The following is a 19,575-nucleotide window of genomic DNA, read 5'->3' on the forward strand; positions in this document are numbered from 1 at the left end:
TTTTGTGTGCGTGTCTTTGAGGCTTTGCGGAGGTAAACTCCTGCTCCGACTGATTTGGTGCCATTTGTTATGGATTGTCAAGTCACTGGCCCCCATTTATATCGCTCTTTTTAACACAGTTTTATTTACTCCACAATAAATTTTACCCAGACACTTCCCACTTTTTTTTTTTTTTAACCACACAGTGATTTTTCAGTAGTCTTTCGTTCTTGACTCTTGCCTAATAAACCACGGCGTGTCAGAATAAACAAACAAACAGCAGAAAACATCACTTATGCTGTGAAATCTGCACTGGGTCATCCAGGCCAGTGTTTCAGTGTTTTTCTTTTTTTTTTATTTCGTGCCAGTAAATGCACGACCGCAAAGACGGCGCTTGTGTGAGATAATGGCTGGTCTGATTGTAACCACAGATTGGAGTGTGAAAAGAACAATGAGCCATTATGATGATGATAAATAATGCGGACTGATTTGGACGTTTGTTTAGATATACGTTTGCACAGAGTGGTTTGCCGTGCTAATTGGAGGCAACTTTAAATTGTGAATGTTGAAGAATGAACAGCTTTGAGTGACAGAAGGAAAAAGTAAGTGCTAAATAAAAAGCATAAATACCTGTTTGATTTAAAGTACTGACTTAAGAAGAAAAATCATAGCAGGTATAAGACAAGAAACCAGTCTAATCAGGTCAGGATGCTCGCTTTGTTAAATGCTTAAATGCAAATGCTCTTTTTTGTAAAGAAATTGTATAGAATACAGTTTTCTAAGTATGTAATGTATTGTGTTTTTAGCGTTATCAGACAAAATCGCAACAAGTAATTGTCATCAGACAGGTTTCTTCAAAACGTTTCCGGCTATTTTGAAAGAGTCATCGTGTTTTTTTGGTGAAATCAACCTAGTAATTACTTTTCTCTGCAGTTAAGCATTATCTGTATTTTTAACACACTTCATCCTTAATGTGCACAGACAACTGTGAGTAAGCCACTGGAGTGCAGGGCACCGCTGGAGCTGCAGGCAGTGAAAAGTGCTGAGATTTCAACATTTTAATTGACACAAAATGGAAAAAGATTAAAATGAAAACATTTCAGTTGACTTTTTGGTGTGCAATACATGAATCTTTTTTTGTTGCTGTAACACAAACACAAAATTATTAGGAGCTATTTTGTATATTTGAAGTTATCATGGTGTTAAAATAATGGTTTGATTAATAAGCAAAAAAAAAAACATTTCCATCATGCACCAGTACTAGGGATTTAGAAGAAATATAACATTTATTATTAGTGTTATTTTGTGTTTTTGTGTAAACTTGCTGTTTAATGTTCAGTTATGCTGCATATTTAGAGGATTTTCTTTTACACACACACGTTTGTGTGCTATGCTGTTAAGATCAACTGAATCAGCAGGAGTGCATTATTTCCAGGTGAAATCCACAGAATAAGTCAAATGAAATTAATCTGATATTGTCAAAATAAATCTGAATTCTACTTGTCAGTACAAAGGATCTAGTGTAAGTTCACTCTCAGAAGAAAAGGTACAACAGATGTCACTCGAGTGAAAAGCTACTAATGTGTACTATTTAGGTGCTAAACTTTACCTTTTAGAGTTGTACTGCTCCAGTGACAGCTTTTGTGCCCTTTTCCTGAGGGCGTTCAGAAAATCATTTTTTCTAATTTAAACCACTCTGTTCTGCATTTCAGAAATTACTCATCTCCTGTAAAAATAATTTGCTCAAATGCAGCTCTTTCTATGAGCAGTAGGTGGACCGTTTTTCAATCCGTTAAGTGACCAGGAGTCTCAACAGAGGCTCTATAATGAATCAATATTGTCAGTCCCCTGCTGAGGCACAACTTTGGTTTAAAACCCTCCGATAGATGCTTGAGGGGTTTTATTCCAGCACTGCTGGTCCTTGCTTAGAGAGCACAAACTCCAAACTGTGCTTTTCCCCACAACTGAAGCGGTTCTGAACAGTATGTGTGCTTTAGACAAGGTGTTGACGGATTGCGGCGTGTTAAAACTCCTAAATGAAGTGCAGCATGACAACTAATTCCTGACGACGTGAGTCACACCTTCCCTGATCATTGTAACACTCGCGCTCGTCTTAAGAGCGTCTGTGTTGTCTGCCGAGAGCCGGCTGATGGTTTGAGATTAATTATTCACAATCATTTCCCAGCCTCCACTGGCAGGTTTAGAAGGGTGTCAAGATGTGATATTCAGAGACAGTGACCGCTCTGTGATGTTCATTTTTGCGTGATGTTCACTTTGCAACCAATATCAAATTTTACTGAGCGATTTATCAGTTTAATTGATGTGTATCTTTTGATGTCATCATTAAGTACGAACAATTAGCAATTTAACAAACTCTTATCCACTGTGTGATCAATAAATCTCATTGCACAGTGGTTGATTTTTCACATCTTGAGAGACTTAATGAAGGTTTTGATTGTTTCAACAAGCCTAACTGAAGCTCTGATCACTGGATGAGAAATGTTGGAGTATATATTTAAGGAATAAATGAAAATTGTATCATCGTTTACTTCTCTAAAGAATGCGGGTACTGAAATACTTGCCGGTACCCATTGACTTCAATAGTATTTTTTTTCATTCTATAGAAGTCAATGGCCACCGGCGGCTGTTTGGCTACCAACATTCTTCAAAATATCTTCTTGTGTGTTAAACACAAGAAAGAAAAACATTCAGATCTAGTACAACTCGAGGAAGAGTAAATGACAGAATGTTCCTTTTTTGGGTGAACTGTCCCTTTAAGACTTTTCTTGTGTCAAATCTGAGCAGAGTTTGAGACGTCACTTCCAAACCACTAGAGGAGACACGTGTGAGATTACTGCTCACTGCTTTATCTCAATTCTTTCTAGGATACACAATTGAGATATTAAAAAGATCCCATTTGTGATTTTTCTCTCCTACGGGTAAACAATTGAAAGCGTGGAGCTGAGGGCTATGGCAGCTCTGAGCACGTCCATCGGGCCACTTTCCTCTTTCCTGTCCAAGTCAGGGCAGATAACGGCTCATCTTCCATCTCTGCCATGGACACCCGCCAGAAACGGCCCTATCCTGGATCTCTCCCAAACACACACACACACACACACACACACACACACACACACACACAAAAGCAGCAGAGAGAAGTGCTGTTGTTTTTGTCCATGTCGGGGGGTTTGAGGGGGTGGGGTTGGTGCCAGTATTAATGCGGAGGCCAGACTAGACTCCAGCGATGGGCCGTATTGATTGTGTTGATTTGATTCATTGATCGATCTCTCCTCTCGAATGTGGCGTCTGAGAAGCGGCACTAATCTGAAACAGCTAAGGACAAATCTTCTGCCTTACACACAAACCGAGGAGATAAGAAAACATATGAAAAGAAACTGCACTTATCTAAATCATAGACTAGCCCTTCTGCTGTCCCTCGCTGTGGCCATTGTATGTGTGTGTTGAATGCGCGGTGTGTGATAGGACCTTCTGTTTCTACACTGATGTTTATATTTGTGTTGCTCTGTGTGTTTGTGTTGTGTAGATATGTATAATGCCATGCAGGGTTGCATATTTCATCCGTAATGGCCCTGTAGATGTTTTTTATATAAAGAAAGTGCATACATATCTGTATCCTGTAGATATGCTTATGCAGGATTGCGTATGTGCATGCATAGGCAGTGGTCATGTAAATATTTAATCATATAACATGCATGCAGGGTTGCATATAAAAAGTACTCGTGCATGCAGTGGTCCTGTAAATATCATTGTGAGGTTTCATATCAGCATGCACAGGTAATGATCCTATAGATATTTTTGTATAACATACATGTCTGCATGCATAGGTAATGGCCCCTGTCTGTTTGAATCTTTTGTTTTTCTGTGTTCGTCTGTTGAATGCATGATGCGTAGTTGTATAATTCTCTTCCTCCACTGATGTATGTATTTGTGTTTCTCTGTGTGTCAATATTCTTTAGATATAATTTGGTTGTATAACGTGAATGCAGGGTTGCATATCTACATGCATAGGTAATGGTCCCTGTCTGCGTGAACCCTTTGTGGGTCTTTTTTATGAGCGTGTGTGTGTGTGTGTGTGTGTGTGTGCAGAAGGGGTTTAGAGGCAGCACAATCACCAGGCAGAACAGAGTGGATCTATAAATTGATGGAATTCAAAGCCTGCAGCATCGATTACCATTATAACAAACAGCCGAGCCCAGAACGTCTGATTATTTTTAGACAAAGATTCTGTGTTCTCAGCAGCAATTCTGCTGATGCTGTCACACTCACAGACATCTGCCTATGATTGCAATTAGATGGGATACAAAAAGAAAAATAATACCTCCATCTGCATTTTCCCCCTCTTTTTTCCCATAACCACCTACTTTTTTTGCAGTTCATTTCTGCTGGTCCAAACACTCTGGTTCACTGGTTGAGAACTCTGTTGTTTTCCCCACATGTCAACTTCCTCTCTTCCCTGCTGTCATCAGCGAGAGGTGCCATAGATTCTGTGCTAATCGATGGTAAAGATTTTTTCGAGCTCTATAGTGAATCTGAAGGTTATATCTTGTGTTCTAACAGTCTGTGTGTTTACAGTACGCATTTTCATTTATGGCCCTTCATTGCTTGTCTGGTTATTACAGACGACAAGTTCTCAGATGTGATTTAGTTAAGCCCTAGTTATCTTTTGTTGTGCTTTTATATCTCGGTCGCTTGTAGACGTGTTTAATTCAGTGTCAAGTTCAAGCGTCAACGGTGTCGCACAACCAACTGCACGTGAACACAAACACCTCAGCCAATCAATTTTCCTCGCTGGCTTGTCTGACAGATGCTGGCCTCAGCAGGGCTGGTTTAGCTTAGCTCCGCCCCCGAGAGGTTAATCCCGCCCCCGTTTCCCAGAGGGAAACTCATCAATTACAGACGGATGTTTCACTGGCACAGGCCTAATGACAGGGGCTCAATATTGACCCAGCTGCCCACCGCATCCTGAATATACAGGCCCGATTGCCTTTTTCCAAACCCTTAAAACATTGACTGAAGATGTCTTCTTTTTACACACAAGTGTGGCTTTTTTTTTCAATACTGTTCAATAGTGACATTTCTTCGTGGCTTTCCTGGAACTAGGATCCGATTTAAAGCGATAGTTCACCCAAAAATAAATTTCTGTCATCATTTACTCCTCACGCTGAGTAATATTAATAGAAATGTGGTTTGTTCTTTACACATTGTGTTGTACTTTGTTGGTTATTGTTTATTTTATTGACTTCAGAAGGCTTGTAACATACCACAAATATGATATGCACTACTTTTATAATAAAAAATTTTCTTCATACATTTATGTAATATATATTTATGGTACTTTATTGTAATTCCTGAATATTGTTATGGTGCATATTTTTATAATAATAATATTTTTCTTTCGAGTTATACAATCATCATCATCATCATCATCATCATTGTATGGAAAACAGTGTCTTGAATATTTTCGAATTTCTGCTTTTGATTTTCACAGAAAAAGTTATACAGGTTTGGAACAACATGGTTAACAGTTAATTTACAATTTATGGGGTATCAAAAAATTAAATAAATAAATAGAAGATTTGAATTTACCATATTCTCCTTTTTATTTTATTTTATTTTATTTTATTTTATTTTATTTTGTGGTCAACATGTTGTGGGTTAAAATATGATAATAATAATAATAATAATAATAATAAGTTATTTTAAAAAATACAACAATATAAGTAATAGTACTACTAAATAATAATAATAATAATAATATACAACAATAATAATTAAATGGTTATATCTTAATAATAGTTTCTTTTACATGTTTTCAAAATATTAAGCATATTAATATTTAATTAAAATAATTATTATTGATATTATAAAATAAAAGTGAAAGTGACGTGACATTCAGCCAAGTATGGTGACCCATACTCAGAATTTGTGCTCTGCATTTAACCCATCTGAAATGCACACACACAGAGCAGTGAACACACACACACACACACACTGTGAGCACACATCCGGAGCAGTGGGCAGCCATTTATGCTGCAGCGCCCGGGGAGCAGTTGGGGGTTCAATGCCTTGCTCAAGGGCACCTAAGTCGTGGTATTGAAGGTGGAGAGAGAACTGTACATGCACTCCCCCCACCCACAATTCCTGCCGGCCCGGGACTCGAACTAACAACCTTTCGATTGGGAGTCCGACTCTCTAACCATTAGGCCACGACTTCCCCTTAAACATTTAAAACATTTAAAAAAATAATAATATTAAGAAAATGTATTAATAAAAGCACTGAGGGGCTTGTACAAAGTATTTTGCCTCAAATCTGAATTAAAACACTAAAAAAAGGTTAAATAGAAAACACAGATTAAACTCTAACTTGATAAAGTGGGGAAAGGATCCGATTTTAAAGCTGTAAGGACTAAGTTGTTTATTGTGAAAGTTTTCTGAGCGTAACCCAAAGCTAGTTTCGCTCGCTCGTGTCAGACGGCAGTTCATGCGTCTTATGTGTACTGTAATTTTTTCTGCTCAGAATGACTTTGACTAACGTGGATCATCACCTGCTGAGCACGCTTGCATTAGCAGGCATCTCAGAGCCTCAGTGCATCATGGGTAGCAGAGAAATGAGGAAGAAAAAGGGCTTTTGGCAAACGGTGGGTTAGCATCAGGTGGGTCTGATGGCTGTCTGAGCACAAATGAACAAACATTAAAAAAAACAAGAGAAGTGAAGCATGCTGCAGTTTGTTCTTGAAAGGTGAGAGCGAGCAGGTTTATTTCCAGCTCCTGCTGATGTCTCGTCTCTGTAGACGATGCAGGGAGCAAAGATGCTGTTTGTGATGTGTCAGATGTCAAAACTCTTAATAAAAAAGCTTTTCTTTTATATACTCCTACTGTTAGTGCTGCTAAAACTTAAGCACAAGTTTCTGTAAATGCTTCTTAGCGGTGAAGTTTGTGCTCAGGCAATTAACCGTGTTTCTTCAGTGATGCTGTTCTTCACACTTAAGAGTTTGGGGTTTGTTCCAAACCTTAATCAGAGGCATTAAACTTCACTGTTTGTGCTACAGATGTTGCTCAGATCATGCCACTTTGTGGTGTATTAATACTTATTTCTAAGTGATCTGAATTCTGATTTTTGCCTGACAAGGGAAGTGTGAGAAAAAAGGAGAGAAAGAGTTAATGAAAGAGCAAATAAAAAAGAGAAAGAAAGAAAGAAAGAAAGAAAAAACAAATGAAAGAGGGAATGAAACAAGAGTGAATGAAAGAGAGCAAAAGAACAAAAGCTTGAAAGGAAGAATGAAAGAGTGAATTAATGAAAAAAGAAAGAGGGAAAGAATAAAGGGGAATGAAAGAACAAATTAAAAAAAGAAAGAATGAATGAAAAAAGATTCCTACCCTAAAAATGAATACCTTTACTTAGCAAAGATGCATTCAATTAATCAAAAGTGAAGTCATTTATATTTCAAATAAATGCTGTTTCCACAAAATATATTAATATATTATTATTATTATTAATATATTAACAAAAACTGTTTTTAACAATGTTAGATCCATTATTAATAATTGAGCACCAATAATAATTGATTGTGACACTGAAGACTGGAGGAATGATGCTGAAAATAAAGCTGCGCAGCACAGGAATAAATTACATTTTACAAAATATTCGACTTGAAATCAGTACTGTTTAAATTGTAATAATATTTCACAATATTACTGATTTTACTGTATTTTTAAACAAATAAATGCAGCCATGATGTGCAAAAGAGACATATTTCCAAAACAAATTTTTAACCCAGATTTTAAATGTAAGTGTACTGTATATTCTTCATAACATGTTAACTTAACATTCTACGCTCACTGAACAAACATTATACATACATCCTGCAAGACTCAAGGAACTAAAGTCAGAAATCATTACGAATGGAAACAAAGAAGAACATATATGTAATGATAAAAACCTTCGTATTCATCCGGAAGGAGGAGGCGGGAACCGGCGGACAATCCAATAACATTTTAATAATACAAAATAAACACAAACCCCCCTCACGGACGACTGGTGCGCTCAAATAAAAACCACAACACAACTAAAAGCCCAGGCCTGGTCCTCTCTCGTCCTTCACTGTCGTCGCTCCAGTTTTATATCCTTCCATCCCCTACGTGGGACTCGAGACCGGCGGTGGGTCACAGGTGTCACTGATTTGCCCAATCATTGCCGGCCTCCCTCCTTGTTCCAACGTCCCTCGGCCCCGCCCCTCTCGCCACAATAAACAAAAAAAAATCCTACATATTTAGAATTAAGGTCATGTCGTTTGGCACACCTGCTTCTGTAGATATATGAACTAAAAGAAGGAAACCTGTGCTGATTGGGTTGATAACATCAGCGTTTGTAGATGTGTTAAGCACCGCTTCATGTCGAGGTTCTCGTCTGTACGTCAGTCAGATAGATTATCAGCCTGTAGCCTGCATCAACCTAATAGAGGTTACAGTCAAACCCTTCCAGTCCCTAAACAATTATGGCTTAACAGCTCTGTAAAGGACGTCCATTAAAAAGCTTAAATAATGTCTTTTCATTTCACGTTGATCTTCTGTGTTTCGACTTTAGTCTCTTGCCAGGTGAAACTTGATGCATGTTGCTGTATTGCACTGGTGTCAAATAAGCCACTTGATCATGTTGTTTTCATGAACATGTGTCGTGAACCCAGAAACTGGCCGTCCAGATCCTCATCATCACACTTTTAGACTCCAGTGAAGAAAACGAAGAGTTTGAAAAGCATCCAAGTGCTGGTGCCATAAATCTGGGGCTGCGTTACAGCTTTTGTCCTCAGGAATTCTTCCTCTCCCATTAGATCATTTTCTAAATTGCCTTTTAAGTAAGAGTACAGATTAATTAATACATAGTAAATTAAATGTTATATAATGTACGAATTTGGTACAGTAATTGAAAGCCCTCTCTTTCGTTTTTTTTTTAGCTTTAGTTGAACACCATGACCTTTGATGGTGAGAGAATGTGAAGATGGATAAGAAGAAGGTTTTTTGAGTAGGTTGAGATGTAAAACATGACTTTTAATTGGATAAAAGTTTGATCAGTGTTGTATGAATACATTTTGTAGGGGGTTGTGTACTTATATGTAAAGTAAGGACCAATTAAATATATATACATATATATAGTAAAACAGTAATATTGTTAAATATTATTGCAATTTTAAATGTTTTCTAGTTGAATGTATTGTAAATTGCAAAGCTGTATTTTCAGCATCATTACTCCAATCTTTCAGCGTCACATGATTCTTCAGAAATAATTTTAATATACTGATTTGAAGCATTTCTGATCTCAGTATTCAGATTTTACATCATGCATTTTTTTCAGCTACAGAATAAAAATAAAGAAAATGTATCTTTGACTATTTTAGCTCACAATTTAGTGTTTTGCAATTTTCACTTTATATCTCACAATCTTTATTTTTCTTCTCAGAATGGCGAGTTTATATCTTGCAGTTCTGAGTTTAAATGTTGCAGTTTTTTGCCACAATTCTCTTGCAAAGTCAGAATTGCAATTGATATGTCAAAATTCTGAGATCAACTCAGAATTGCAAAACACTAAAATTGTCTAAAATTGAAAGAGAAATTCTCTGTACTTCATTTTTGAATTACATTTTTTTCCTAAGAAAAGTGAGTGTTTTTTTTCTTCCTGAAAAAAAAAAAATATTTCAGTATCAGGTATACAGTTCAACTTCATAGAACAGTCTTATAAAATGATATTACTATTATGGCACAATGTCTGAAAACCCCTGTTAATTTGATGGTGCATGTACAAGAAAACACAGCAGTACTTTCTGATATTGATTTTGCTTGTGCAGACTTCTCTAGTCTTCCTCGACCATATTTCAGTCTTTCTGCTCACCAGGTCAGCTGAGTAAGATGGATATTGGTGAATATTCAGAGTTCCTGTGCATGTGCCATTTTCTCCCTCCGCCTCTCTCTCCCTCTCTCTCTCTCTCTCTCTCTCCCTCCCATGACTGTTGCAGAGGTATTGATTATTTTGGATTCTGATTATCTAAAAGGCCTTCTGCTACTGAAGGCATTAGATTTATTTTAGTTTAATTATTGATGGGGCTGAGCTTACAGTAAGCAGTCACCTTCTATCAGATCATGACGGATTACACGGTTAATATTCAGCAGCGTATATTTATTTATGTGTGTACTAAGCTGTGTATATGAGTGTTGGCAGGCCTCTCTAAAGCATGTCTCTCTCTCTCTCGTTCTCTTTGTCTCTGTAGAGGGAGCTGAATTCAGTGGCGGCACAACTAGCAGGCCGACAGGAGGAGAGCGAGGACTCCCATAAGCACCTGGTGGAACTGAGCCGGGAATTCAAGAAAAATGTCCCAGAGGTGAGTGGGATGTGTGTGATGTTCATCTAGTCAGTTTTCACATTTTTAAGGTTTTCTTGACCTTACCTGAGATGGCCTTTTTTCCCCTGACCCTCACATGTTCTTCTATTAGTTTGCTGCTCCTCTCATCTTCTGTCTGTCTTCTCTTGTCTGAACTCCTCCCCTTCTCATATTTCAGAACTTCTCAAGCCAATCAACTGATTCGTAAATGCCATGTGACTTTTGACACTTTTGTATGTTGCGTAAATACTGTACATTTATTAACATATTTAAATTTGTTCATATATTTACTGTCATTTACATAAATGTATTTCTTACTATAAAAAAGGCATTCAACCTTTCAAGATTATTTACTATGACATAATAAAATGTTATTAATAATATATACTGCTGTTCAAAAGTTTTTTTTTTAAGAAATTGATATTTTATTCAACAAGGATGCATTAAATTGATCAGGAATTGCAATAAAGACATTTATAGAGTTACAGAAAATTTATATTTCAAATTAATACTTTCCTTTGAACTCTCTATTCATCAAATAACTGGAAAAAAAATATAAATTGCAGTTTCCAGAAAATATGAAGCAGCACAACAGTTTTCAACATAAGAAATGGTGTTTTTTAGTTTGTTTTTTTTTAGCAGCAAATCAGCATATTAGAATGATTTCTGAAGGATCATGTGACACTGAAGACTTCAATAAATCATTTTAATATATATTGACATAGAAAACTGCTATTTTAATTGCAAAAATAATTCACATTATTTTTAAACAAGTAAATACAACCTTGGAGAACATAAAAGCCTTTCAGGAAGATTAAAAATTGTACCAACCTGACTTTTGCTTAATCTTTTTTTTTTTTTTTTTTGACAAGCCATCAATAAGGATAGATGCTTTTTGAAACCAACTACAGCATCTATCAGAAGGACATCTGCCTCTCATTTTCTCTACTGTTGTCTCCGCCCCTCTTGTTTTCTCCGCCCTTTTCACTGTATGCCCCACCCCCTCTTCTCAACCCCTCCCATTTTTCAAGCCCTCACTCCTCCTCTTCCAGATATTCCCGAGCTTGTATCTATTTTCTCTAGTTTCAGAAACCTCAGGATAGTTTTATCTCTGTCCGACTGTCACTCTGTGTGTCTGTTTCACTGAAGACATACAAACCCATGCGTCCCTCCTGTATCAGCACTAATAGTGTAACACAGAGGATCTGCTGTGTATTGAAGTTACTTGTCACATCCAGCCCAGAACAGGCAGACATCAGCATTTAATCTTCCAGAACCTTCAGCTAAACAGAAAATGAGCGGCTCGTTCCCATGGAGGAAAATCCTCCGCCGAACGTCTTTAAGTTCAAGTCCCTCTCTGTTTAAATTCCCGTCACTCTAATCCAGAGCTGCTCTTCAGGTAAAGGTGACGACGCGAGGAATGCTTGTCACGCATCTCTCATTATACGCGCTTTGACATTTTACATTTTTCCTCGTTAGCAGCCTTCTTTTTTTTCGAGGCTTCGTTTGAGGCTTCGACACGATCTGGCGTCAGACCTCTCGACTCAGAAGCCCAACTCCTCGTTTGCTCTCCACTTGACACAAATGTCATCAGTGACAATCAGAATTTACAAGATTAGCAAACGTCTGGAGCGAATGGGGCTCGTATCGTTAAAGAGAGTGGCGTAACTGAACATAAAAAAGCATCAGTAATGGATTCTCAGGAGAATCAGATGAGTTATTTGTGTTAATGGAGAGGTTATTATTGTCTTCAATACAACATCAACAACAAATGGAGCATACTGTTGATTAACACAGAGTCTTTTTTTGGGGATTTGCAACACTAATGCACAATGGAAGTCTGTGGTTTAAAAGTACTTGGAATTGTGTCCAGATTTAATCTTATTTGAGCTGAATTTTCATCGCTTTCAATTGTAGGACTGCTGTTTTAGGTGGATGAACTTCTGGTTATGTATTACAAGTGTAATTCATTGTGATTGTTCTCTTGAAATATTGCATTCAAGTCTGTAGTGACAAAGTCAGTAAGTGTCTCTGTCATAAGTACAACATGTATGATGTTCAAGGTTCAATGTTTTTTTACATTCATCCTAGACAACTGAAGCTGTACACCAATGTAATTTTAGAATATTGATATACTATTATACAGTAGTCTTTGATAATATTTTGAATTAGATTTTATTTTTATTATTATTTTTTAGATGTATTGTATTGTTTTTGTCATATATACAGTACAGACCAAAAGTTTGGAAACATTACTATTTTTAATGTTTTTGAAAGAAGTTTCTTCTGCTCATCAAGCCTGCTTTTATTTGATCAAAAATACAGAAAAAACAGTAATATTGTGAAATATTATTACAACTTAAAATAATAGTTTTCTATTTGAATTTACTTAAAAAAAATAATTTATTCCTGTGATGCAAAGCTGAATTTTCAGCATCATTCCTCCAGCCTTCAGTGTCACATGTAACATCCAGTCTATCACATGATAATTTAGAAATCATTCTAATATTCTGATTTATTATGAGTGTTGGAAACAGTTCTGCTGTCTAATATATTTGATGAATAAAAGGTAAAAAAAACTGCATTTATTCAAAATAAAAAAGAATTCTAATAATATATTTTCTTTACTATCACTTTTTATCAATTTAACACATCCTTGCTGAATAAAAGTATTGATTTTATTTAAAAAAAAGAAAGAAAAAAATTACTGACCCCAAATTACTGACCAGTAGTGAATATTGTTATTACAAAATATTTATATTTTAAAAACTTAGATTCTTTTTTTTTTTTTTTTTACTTTTTATTCATCAAAGTATCCTAAAAAAGTATCACATGTTCTGAAAAGATATTAAGCAGCAGAACTGTTTCCAACTTTGATAATGAATCGTTTCATAATCGAAAAGTTTTTGTATTTTTAGTTGTATTTTCAGTTAATGTTTATTTTATTTCCAGTAATATTTATTTTATTTTATATATTTTTATGTCTGAGAGATTTTTCATTAAGCATAAAATGTTCTTAAGTCTAATATTTTTTTATTCTTTTGTGGCGAATATTAAAAATAAAAATACTAATAATACCTAGGTCATTCTTCACCCCAAAAAAAGGTGAAAAATATATTTAAATATATTTTGCATAAATAAAATATAACTTAATTTATGATGATTAGGATCTTTTGCATTGTGACTTGTTTTATTATTATTATTATTATTATGCCAGTTTAACTTTTTCTCCCCAAAAAATTGTCATTTGAAATTATATTTTACTCTGTGTTTATTGTATTGTTTTTATGTTAATATATATATATATATATATATAAGTTTTAATTGTCAAGCCAGTTTAATTTTTGTATTTTATTTCAATTAATGTTTATTTTACTTCAAGTAATATTTATTTAATTTTATATATTTTTATGTCTGAAAGATTTTTCAGCAATCTTTTAAGCATAAAATGTTCCTCAGTCTTAGATTTTTTTTTTTCGTTTGTGGTGAATAAAAAAATAAACAAATAAGAGTACTACATAGGTCATTCTTTACCCCAAAATCAAGAACAAAATTATATATAAATATATTTTGCATAAATAAATAAAACTTAATTTATGATGATTAGGATCTTTTGCATTGTGACTTTTATTATTATAATTATCATTATTATTATGCCGATTCAAGTTTTTTCTCCCCAAAAGTGTCATTTGGAAATAATGCACAGCAATGCTAAAAAAATTAAAAAATAATATTTACCCCAAAAATAGGCTTTATTGTTTTCAAGCAAAATAATTTGCAGTATAACCCAAACATGTTTCTGACCAGGTTTTTAAGGGATTCATCAGTGCTGTCTGTGTTTCTCTGTGTTCAGGAGGTGTTGGAGATGGTTTCCCCTGTCCTCAAGAGTTTCCAAGCTCAGGTCAGTCAACAATCTCCGTTTATGGATCGAGATACCGTCAAATCCACCTCAGAAACATAGCAGCTCTTGTTTCCGCTCATGCAGGAGAGATTTGGAGATATAATACAAGGAATAACATCCCAGTCATTTGATTGCTTTTCGGCATCCGTCAATGTTTTATGTAGCCGTTTGCTGCCTTTCCCAGGGATCAAAACTCTCTGGGCATCACGTCATCCGTATCCGTGCTCCATCCCCCCGCCCCTCGCTCTATTGACTGATACTATTTTCCCGTCAGACTTAAGTAGCATCTCTCCTCCATTAAGACGCAGGAGTACAGGACTCCTCTCTCTCTCTCTCTCTCTCTGTCATGCTGTTGTAATGGTGCACTGACATGCTCCTGTCGAGAAAGTCATCTGATCTCCTCTCAAAGCCTGTGCTCGAGCCATTAAACAGCAGATCATAAATCATATTTGCGATCCTCGTCTGTGGTCCAGAGAGCTCAGGCATACTGAAAAGACAGTGCAGGTTTCCCGTCTCATCACGAGTGAGTCGCTGCTGTGACACATGATGTTGTATTGTGAGCGAATGCAATGGCATTTTCATGAAAAAGTATTTTAGGCCTGATATTAAAGAGATAGTTTACACAAAAATTTATGGGAAACAAACCAATTTAACTCAAGGCACATAGTCTAGAATGCATAGCATCTACAACCTTTAAACGAAGCATTTCAAAGAACACTTACAGCAAAGCAATCATCTGTTAGCAATCATAATAAGATTAACTAGTTTATGTGCACATGTAGTAGCACAAACAACTGTACAGTGTGTTCTCTGAGCACAACGTGTTTAACACAATTACACTTTTGAATAAAAACTGAAATGCACACCTGACATCAGAGAGACACACATGTGCTGTGTGGGCTTTTCTGACCACAGATTATTTTCTGACTACATGATTATTTATTAATTTGCACTGCTTCAAAATATTTCATAAGCATAATGCAATTATGCAACATAAAAAAATATCTTAAAATCTTATGCTTTAAAAACAACTTCAAAACTCATAGGAACAAATGTAAATGATAGTTTTTTATTTAATTGTATTATTATTCATTGTTTCTCGCTATGAAACATTTTGTGCAATTTTTATGAATGGAATCTTTTTTTTTACATCCTTATCCAGTGTTCATGAACAGCTGAGAAAAACATGGGTTTTCTTTCTTTAGATGGTGTAAGTCCCTTATTGTTTTTTTAAAATGGTTAATATATAATAAAAATATTAAGGACACATTTTCAAAAACCTTAATTTTGTTTTATTTAGTTTAGTTTCGTTTCGTTTTATTTAAGTGCTCTGCAGTGATTTAGCTGGTGAACAGGTGCAATAATTAGCTAACTATATTGTGTTTTCACACAACGGGAACAACATTTTATGTTTTGGAGATCTAGAGCAGCCCTGACTGAGAGGTGCATGATGGGTAAACTTCACAGGGACCACTTACCGCACGAGAAGTTTAACAGTGAGAGTAAACTACGAGAGCTCACAGCGTAATGTAGGTGGAGTGTGTGTTTGTGTGTGTGTGTGTGTTTTAGGTCTCTTTGGCCCTCGTTCTCCTCCCTTCTCCAGCATTGTGCTTTCTCGAGGTCCCCGGTGGTTCCTGGACCCTTATCGTGCCACTTTTGAAAGAGAAGTCGTCTGCTTTGAAGTGTTTGCGACATGACAGGTTTCTCTTTTCTTTCTGTTTCAGTTCTGCGCGTCCCTCCCTCTCCTCCCATCCTGCCTCGCCTGCTAATTATCGTTAACCAGGCGGCTGATTAGAAACACGATTCGACCTAGATTCCCGAAGCATTCGGTCGCGTGAAAGGGTTAATCCCCGAGCTGGTGGCTGTCATTGGTCGCCTCCTTTCTCCTCCTCCTCCTCCTTCTTCTTCTTCTTCTTCTTCATCGTCGTCGTCTTCTCTTCTTCTTTCCTGTTCTTTTCTCTTTCGGAGTGGAAGAGAGCTAATGAGGTCCCGTCAGAGCCGGGGAGAGGTGTTAATTTGGCCTGTGAAGTGGAAAGGAGATTAAGGACAGTAAGAAGTCGAGTTTACGGCTTAAAATACATTGCTGTCCTTATTAATCCAAGGGCCCTGGGAGACCAGCAGCACTTTTTGGTTTTATAATGAAGAGTGTCTTATAATGAAGGTAATTTTAATAAAATTTACTGCGAGGATGCTTGCGTCCGACGGTGTGTGTCTTAATATAGTCGGCCGCTCCGCTGGGTCTGATATTAGAGAGGTGTCGACGATCCCTCACACACACTCCGGCCTTTTTCTCCCTCGGAGAAGTGTTACACCACACAGCGCTCTCCTTCAGATGGAAAATGGTTGCAACTTTTGCCAAGCATGTGGAACAGTGAAACACAGAGTAAATCACTGCCTGTTGGACTAATAAGGCACAATGCACTTTTAGGATGCCATACAGAAATTAACCCTTTAGAGCCCAACAGAAGAAATACTAGTCTAAGAAAAATAAAATTATTATTTTTTTTTTTTGAGGAGGAGGAACAGTTTATCGAACCTTTAGACAAAGTAAAGTTTGTGTTTTTGTTGAGTCTCATATTTGAGCTTATCATATAAGCTCTTATGGCTCATATAATATGAGAATATGAAGGGAAAGAGGCTCAAAGTGAGCAAAAATATACGATTTGGTGCAGATGCTGATATTCATAAGATGAAATTCTGAAAGCTTGTGATGTAAATTAGTGAGATCTTTTTTTAACATTATAGCATTTATATACTTATATAAAATGCATAAATGCATATAAAATGCATAATGCATATAGTCGTCACACTATATGTTGTATTAAAATTATATTTAAATGCTCAGGTTTGTGATCGAAGCTCTATGGTTTCGAAACATATAATTCAATGATGATTGAGGGATGAACAAATAAATGTTCCTAAAAAAGCCCGATGCATCATATTTGATACATTTTAACATTATTATTTTTTTAACTGCTTCAGTTCAGTAAGTGTTCATCTTGCAATATTACTAACAATATAGAAGTTATTCTTATTCCATGACTTAAAATGGATAAATCATTTGACAAAGATTTGACAGCAAGAAGACACGTGAAACACAAGCTGAGTGTGGACATTTTTATAATTACACTAAAAGGCTTCCACTTGCTAAAAAGGTTTAACCATCAATCAGACGACAGAAGGCATGGAGTAGATTGTGTTCGATAGCTTTTTCAGCAAAGGTTGGATCATTTAGAGGCCTTAGCAATTTTATAGGGTTAAACATGTTTAGAGATTTTAAAACTTGTCATTTAAAGAAATATTTTATCCATAAGTGAAAAGTCAGGTTATATATCACTTACAGAGTCTCATCAACTTTTTCTTTTCATTCATAACCCTTAAACCGTCTATTTTGGTTTGGTCCGAGTTCTGTTATTCCTACAATAGCATGTTTGATCTGTGAGTTTGTTTTAGGGATCTGTTTGGGAAATAAGATGGGAATCTGGTACACTTTCTTTCAGGATGCAGATGGTTTTGTGTCGCTGGTTTAAGATGTCAGGCCTGAATTAACCAGTCAGCTCATTTTCTCTCCCTCTCAGTGTCTGTTGGCGCTCGCAGAGAGAAAACATCCACGCAGGGCCCTAATTATGAAAACTTGCTTTACAAAGATAATCCGAGGAGTAATTTAGCGTGCACAATGAGAGTCGTGGTGCTGTGCAGATGGAGAATCTGATAAATAGTTGGGAACATGTAATTAGCAACTGGGTTCTGTTTCGTACCATTAACCCCTGCGGCCCAGAAATCTTCACCCGCCATTATCAGACGAAGAGGTAAAACACAATCCAGCTGACGGCACAACCCAAACCAGACCCGCTATTCATCTCGCTCTGCTTGTGGGGATTCACTCAGACACCTGTTTTCTGGGGCAGGAGGGTCTCGAGTGTTTCAGGAGAACACTTAAGACACTCAGCACTAAATTATTAATCTGTGGAGTGGATGGGTCTTCTGCACACGTGCACACATTAGTGGGTTTACTTCTGGATGCATTTGTTTCGGGGATGTGCAGAAAAGCGAAATGACACGATAGGACATGTTTTATAGCTAATATAATGCACCTTTTTGAATTTCTGGACAGTTGATGCTCTTTATTGGACACATATGTTGCACAGAGTGACAGGAAGCTACTGGGAAGAGAAAAGAAGAATGTGATTCAGAAATATTGAGTGTTTGGTGTGACATTTCAGAAATAAAAATGAACACAGTTTACTTTATTAATATAAACTACTGTTGAGTGTTAGTTTAAGTGTGTGTATTTTTGAAAATGAAAAAAATGTTTATTATTTAATTTATTATTTGTGTTTAATTTAAAAATGCCACTTTTATTCAGCAGTGATGCATTAAAGTGATCGAAAGTGACAGTAAAGACATTTATAATGTTACAAATAATTTCTGCTTCAAATAAATGCTGAACTTTCTGCTCATCAGAGAATCCTGAAAAACGGGTTTCCACAAAAATATGAACTGTGTTCAACATTGATCATAATCAGAAATGTTTCTTAAGTAGTCTATCATCATATTAGTATGATTTCTGAAGATCATGTGACACTGGAGACTGGAGGAATGATGCTGAAAATTCAGCTTTGCATCACAGGAATAAATTACATTTTAACAGATATTAAAGTAGAAAGCACTTGTTTTGAATTGTAATAATATTGCACAGTTTTACTGCATTTTCAAGCAAATAAAGGCAGCCTTGGTGAGCAGAAGAGGCTCCAAGAGACACCAAATGTAATATTCACAGTAATCTTATTATTCTCCTGCTTGTGAACCATTGATCAGTGCACATTATTTCAAGAGGAAAAATCTTTATAATGTATTTGAATCAAAGTAATATAGTATCTTGCTCCACCCTTTATCTAGGAAAATATTAAGATATTATCATAATGCGCATTTTGCAACCCAATCAACCCAACCGCCCTCCTTTTTTTCTCCTAGATTGTTAATGGCATTTCATGTTGGCCTTTTTTGCTGCATCTTAGTTTGTAAGTAAATACTACTGTAGGTGCTTGCTTGTTTGCGACTATAATTCATACAGCCTCATAAATCAGGATACTCTGTCCGGTGTTTGTTGGGGTCTGTAAGCTCGCCTGACCTCGCGGTGTGGCCTGAATATCCGCCGCAAGGTAAGTCGCTCGCTCTTTGATCCAGTGACAACACGCAGGGCCTGTCCTTCCTCTGGTTTTTGATTAATTCCTGAAGGAAATGATAATTCATCTTGAATGCATAAATATGTTATGAATCGTGGAATAAATCAAAGAGTAAAGG

General features: G+C 36.2%; 1 protein-coding gene across 4 annotated transcripts in view; it reads left to right on the top strand.

Moving 5' to 3' along the window:
• LOC132098106 (homeobox protein cut-like 2) overlaps positions 1-19,575 on the top strand; it is a 160,845-nt gene that overhangs the window by 63,046 nt on the left and 78,224 nt on the right. For all 4 annotated transcript variants that reach the window (XM_059504250.1, XM_059504247.1, XM_059504248.1 and 1 more), the window contains 2 exons: positions 10,260-10,370; positions 14,224-14,271. In XM_059504250.1, the coding sequence (XP_059360233.1) occupies positions 14,236-14,271 (36 nt within the window). In that variant the 5' untranslated portion in view covers positions 10,260-10,370; positions 14,224-14,235. The remainder of the gene's footprint in view (positions 1-10,259; positions 10,371-14,223; positions 14,272-19,575) is intronic.

This window comes from Carassius carassius, chromosome 21 (assembly GCF_963082965.1).
Source record: "Carassius carassius chromosome 21, fCarCar2.1, whole genome shotgun sequence".
NCBI lineage: Eukaryota > Metazoa > Chordata > Actinopteri > Cypriniformes > Cyprinidae > Carassius > Carassius carassius.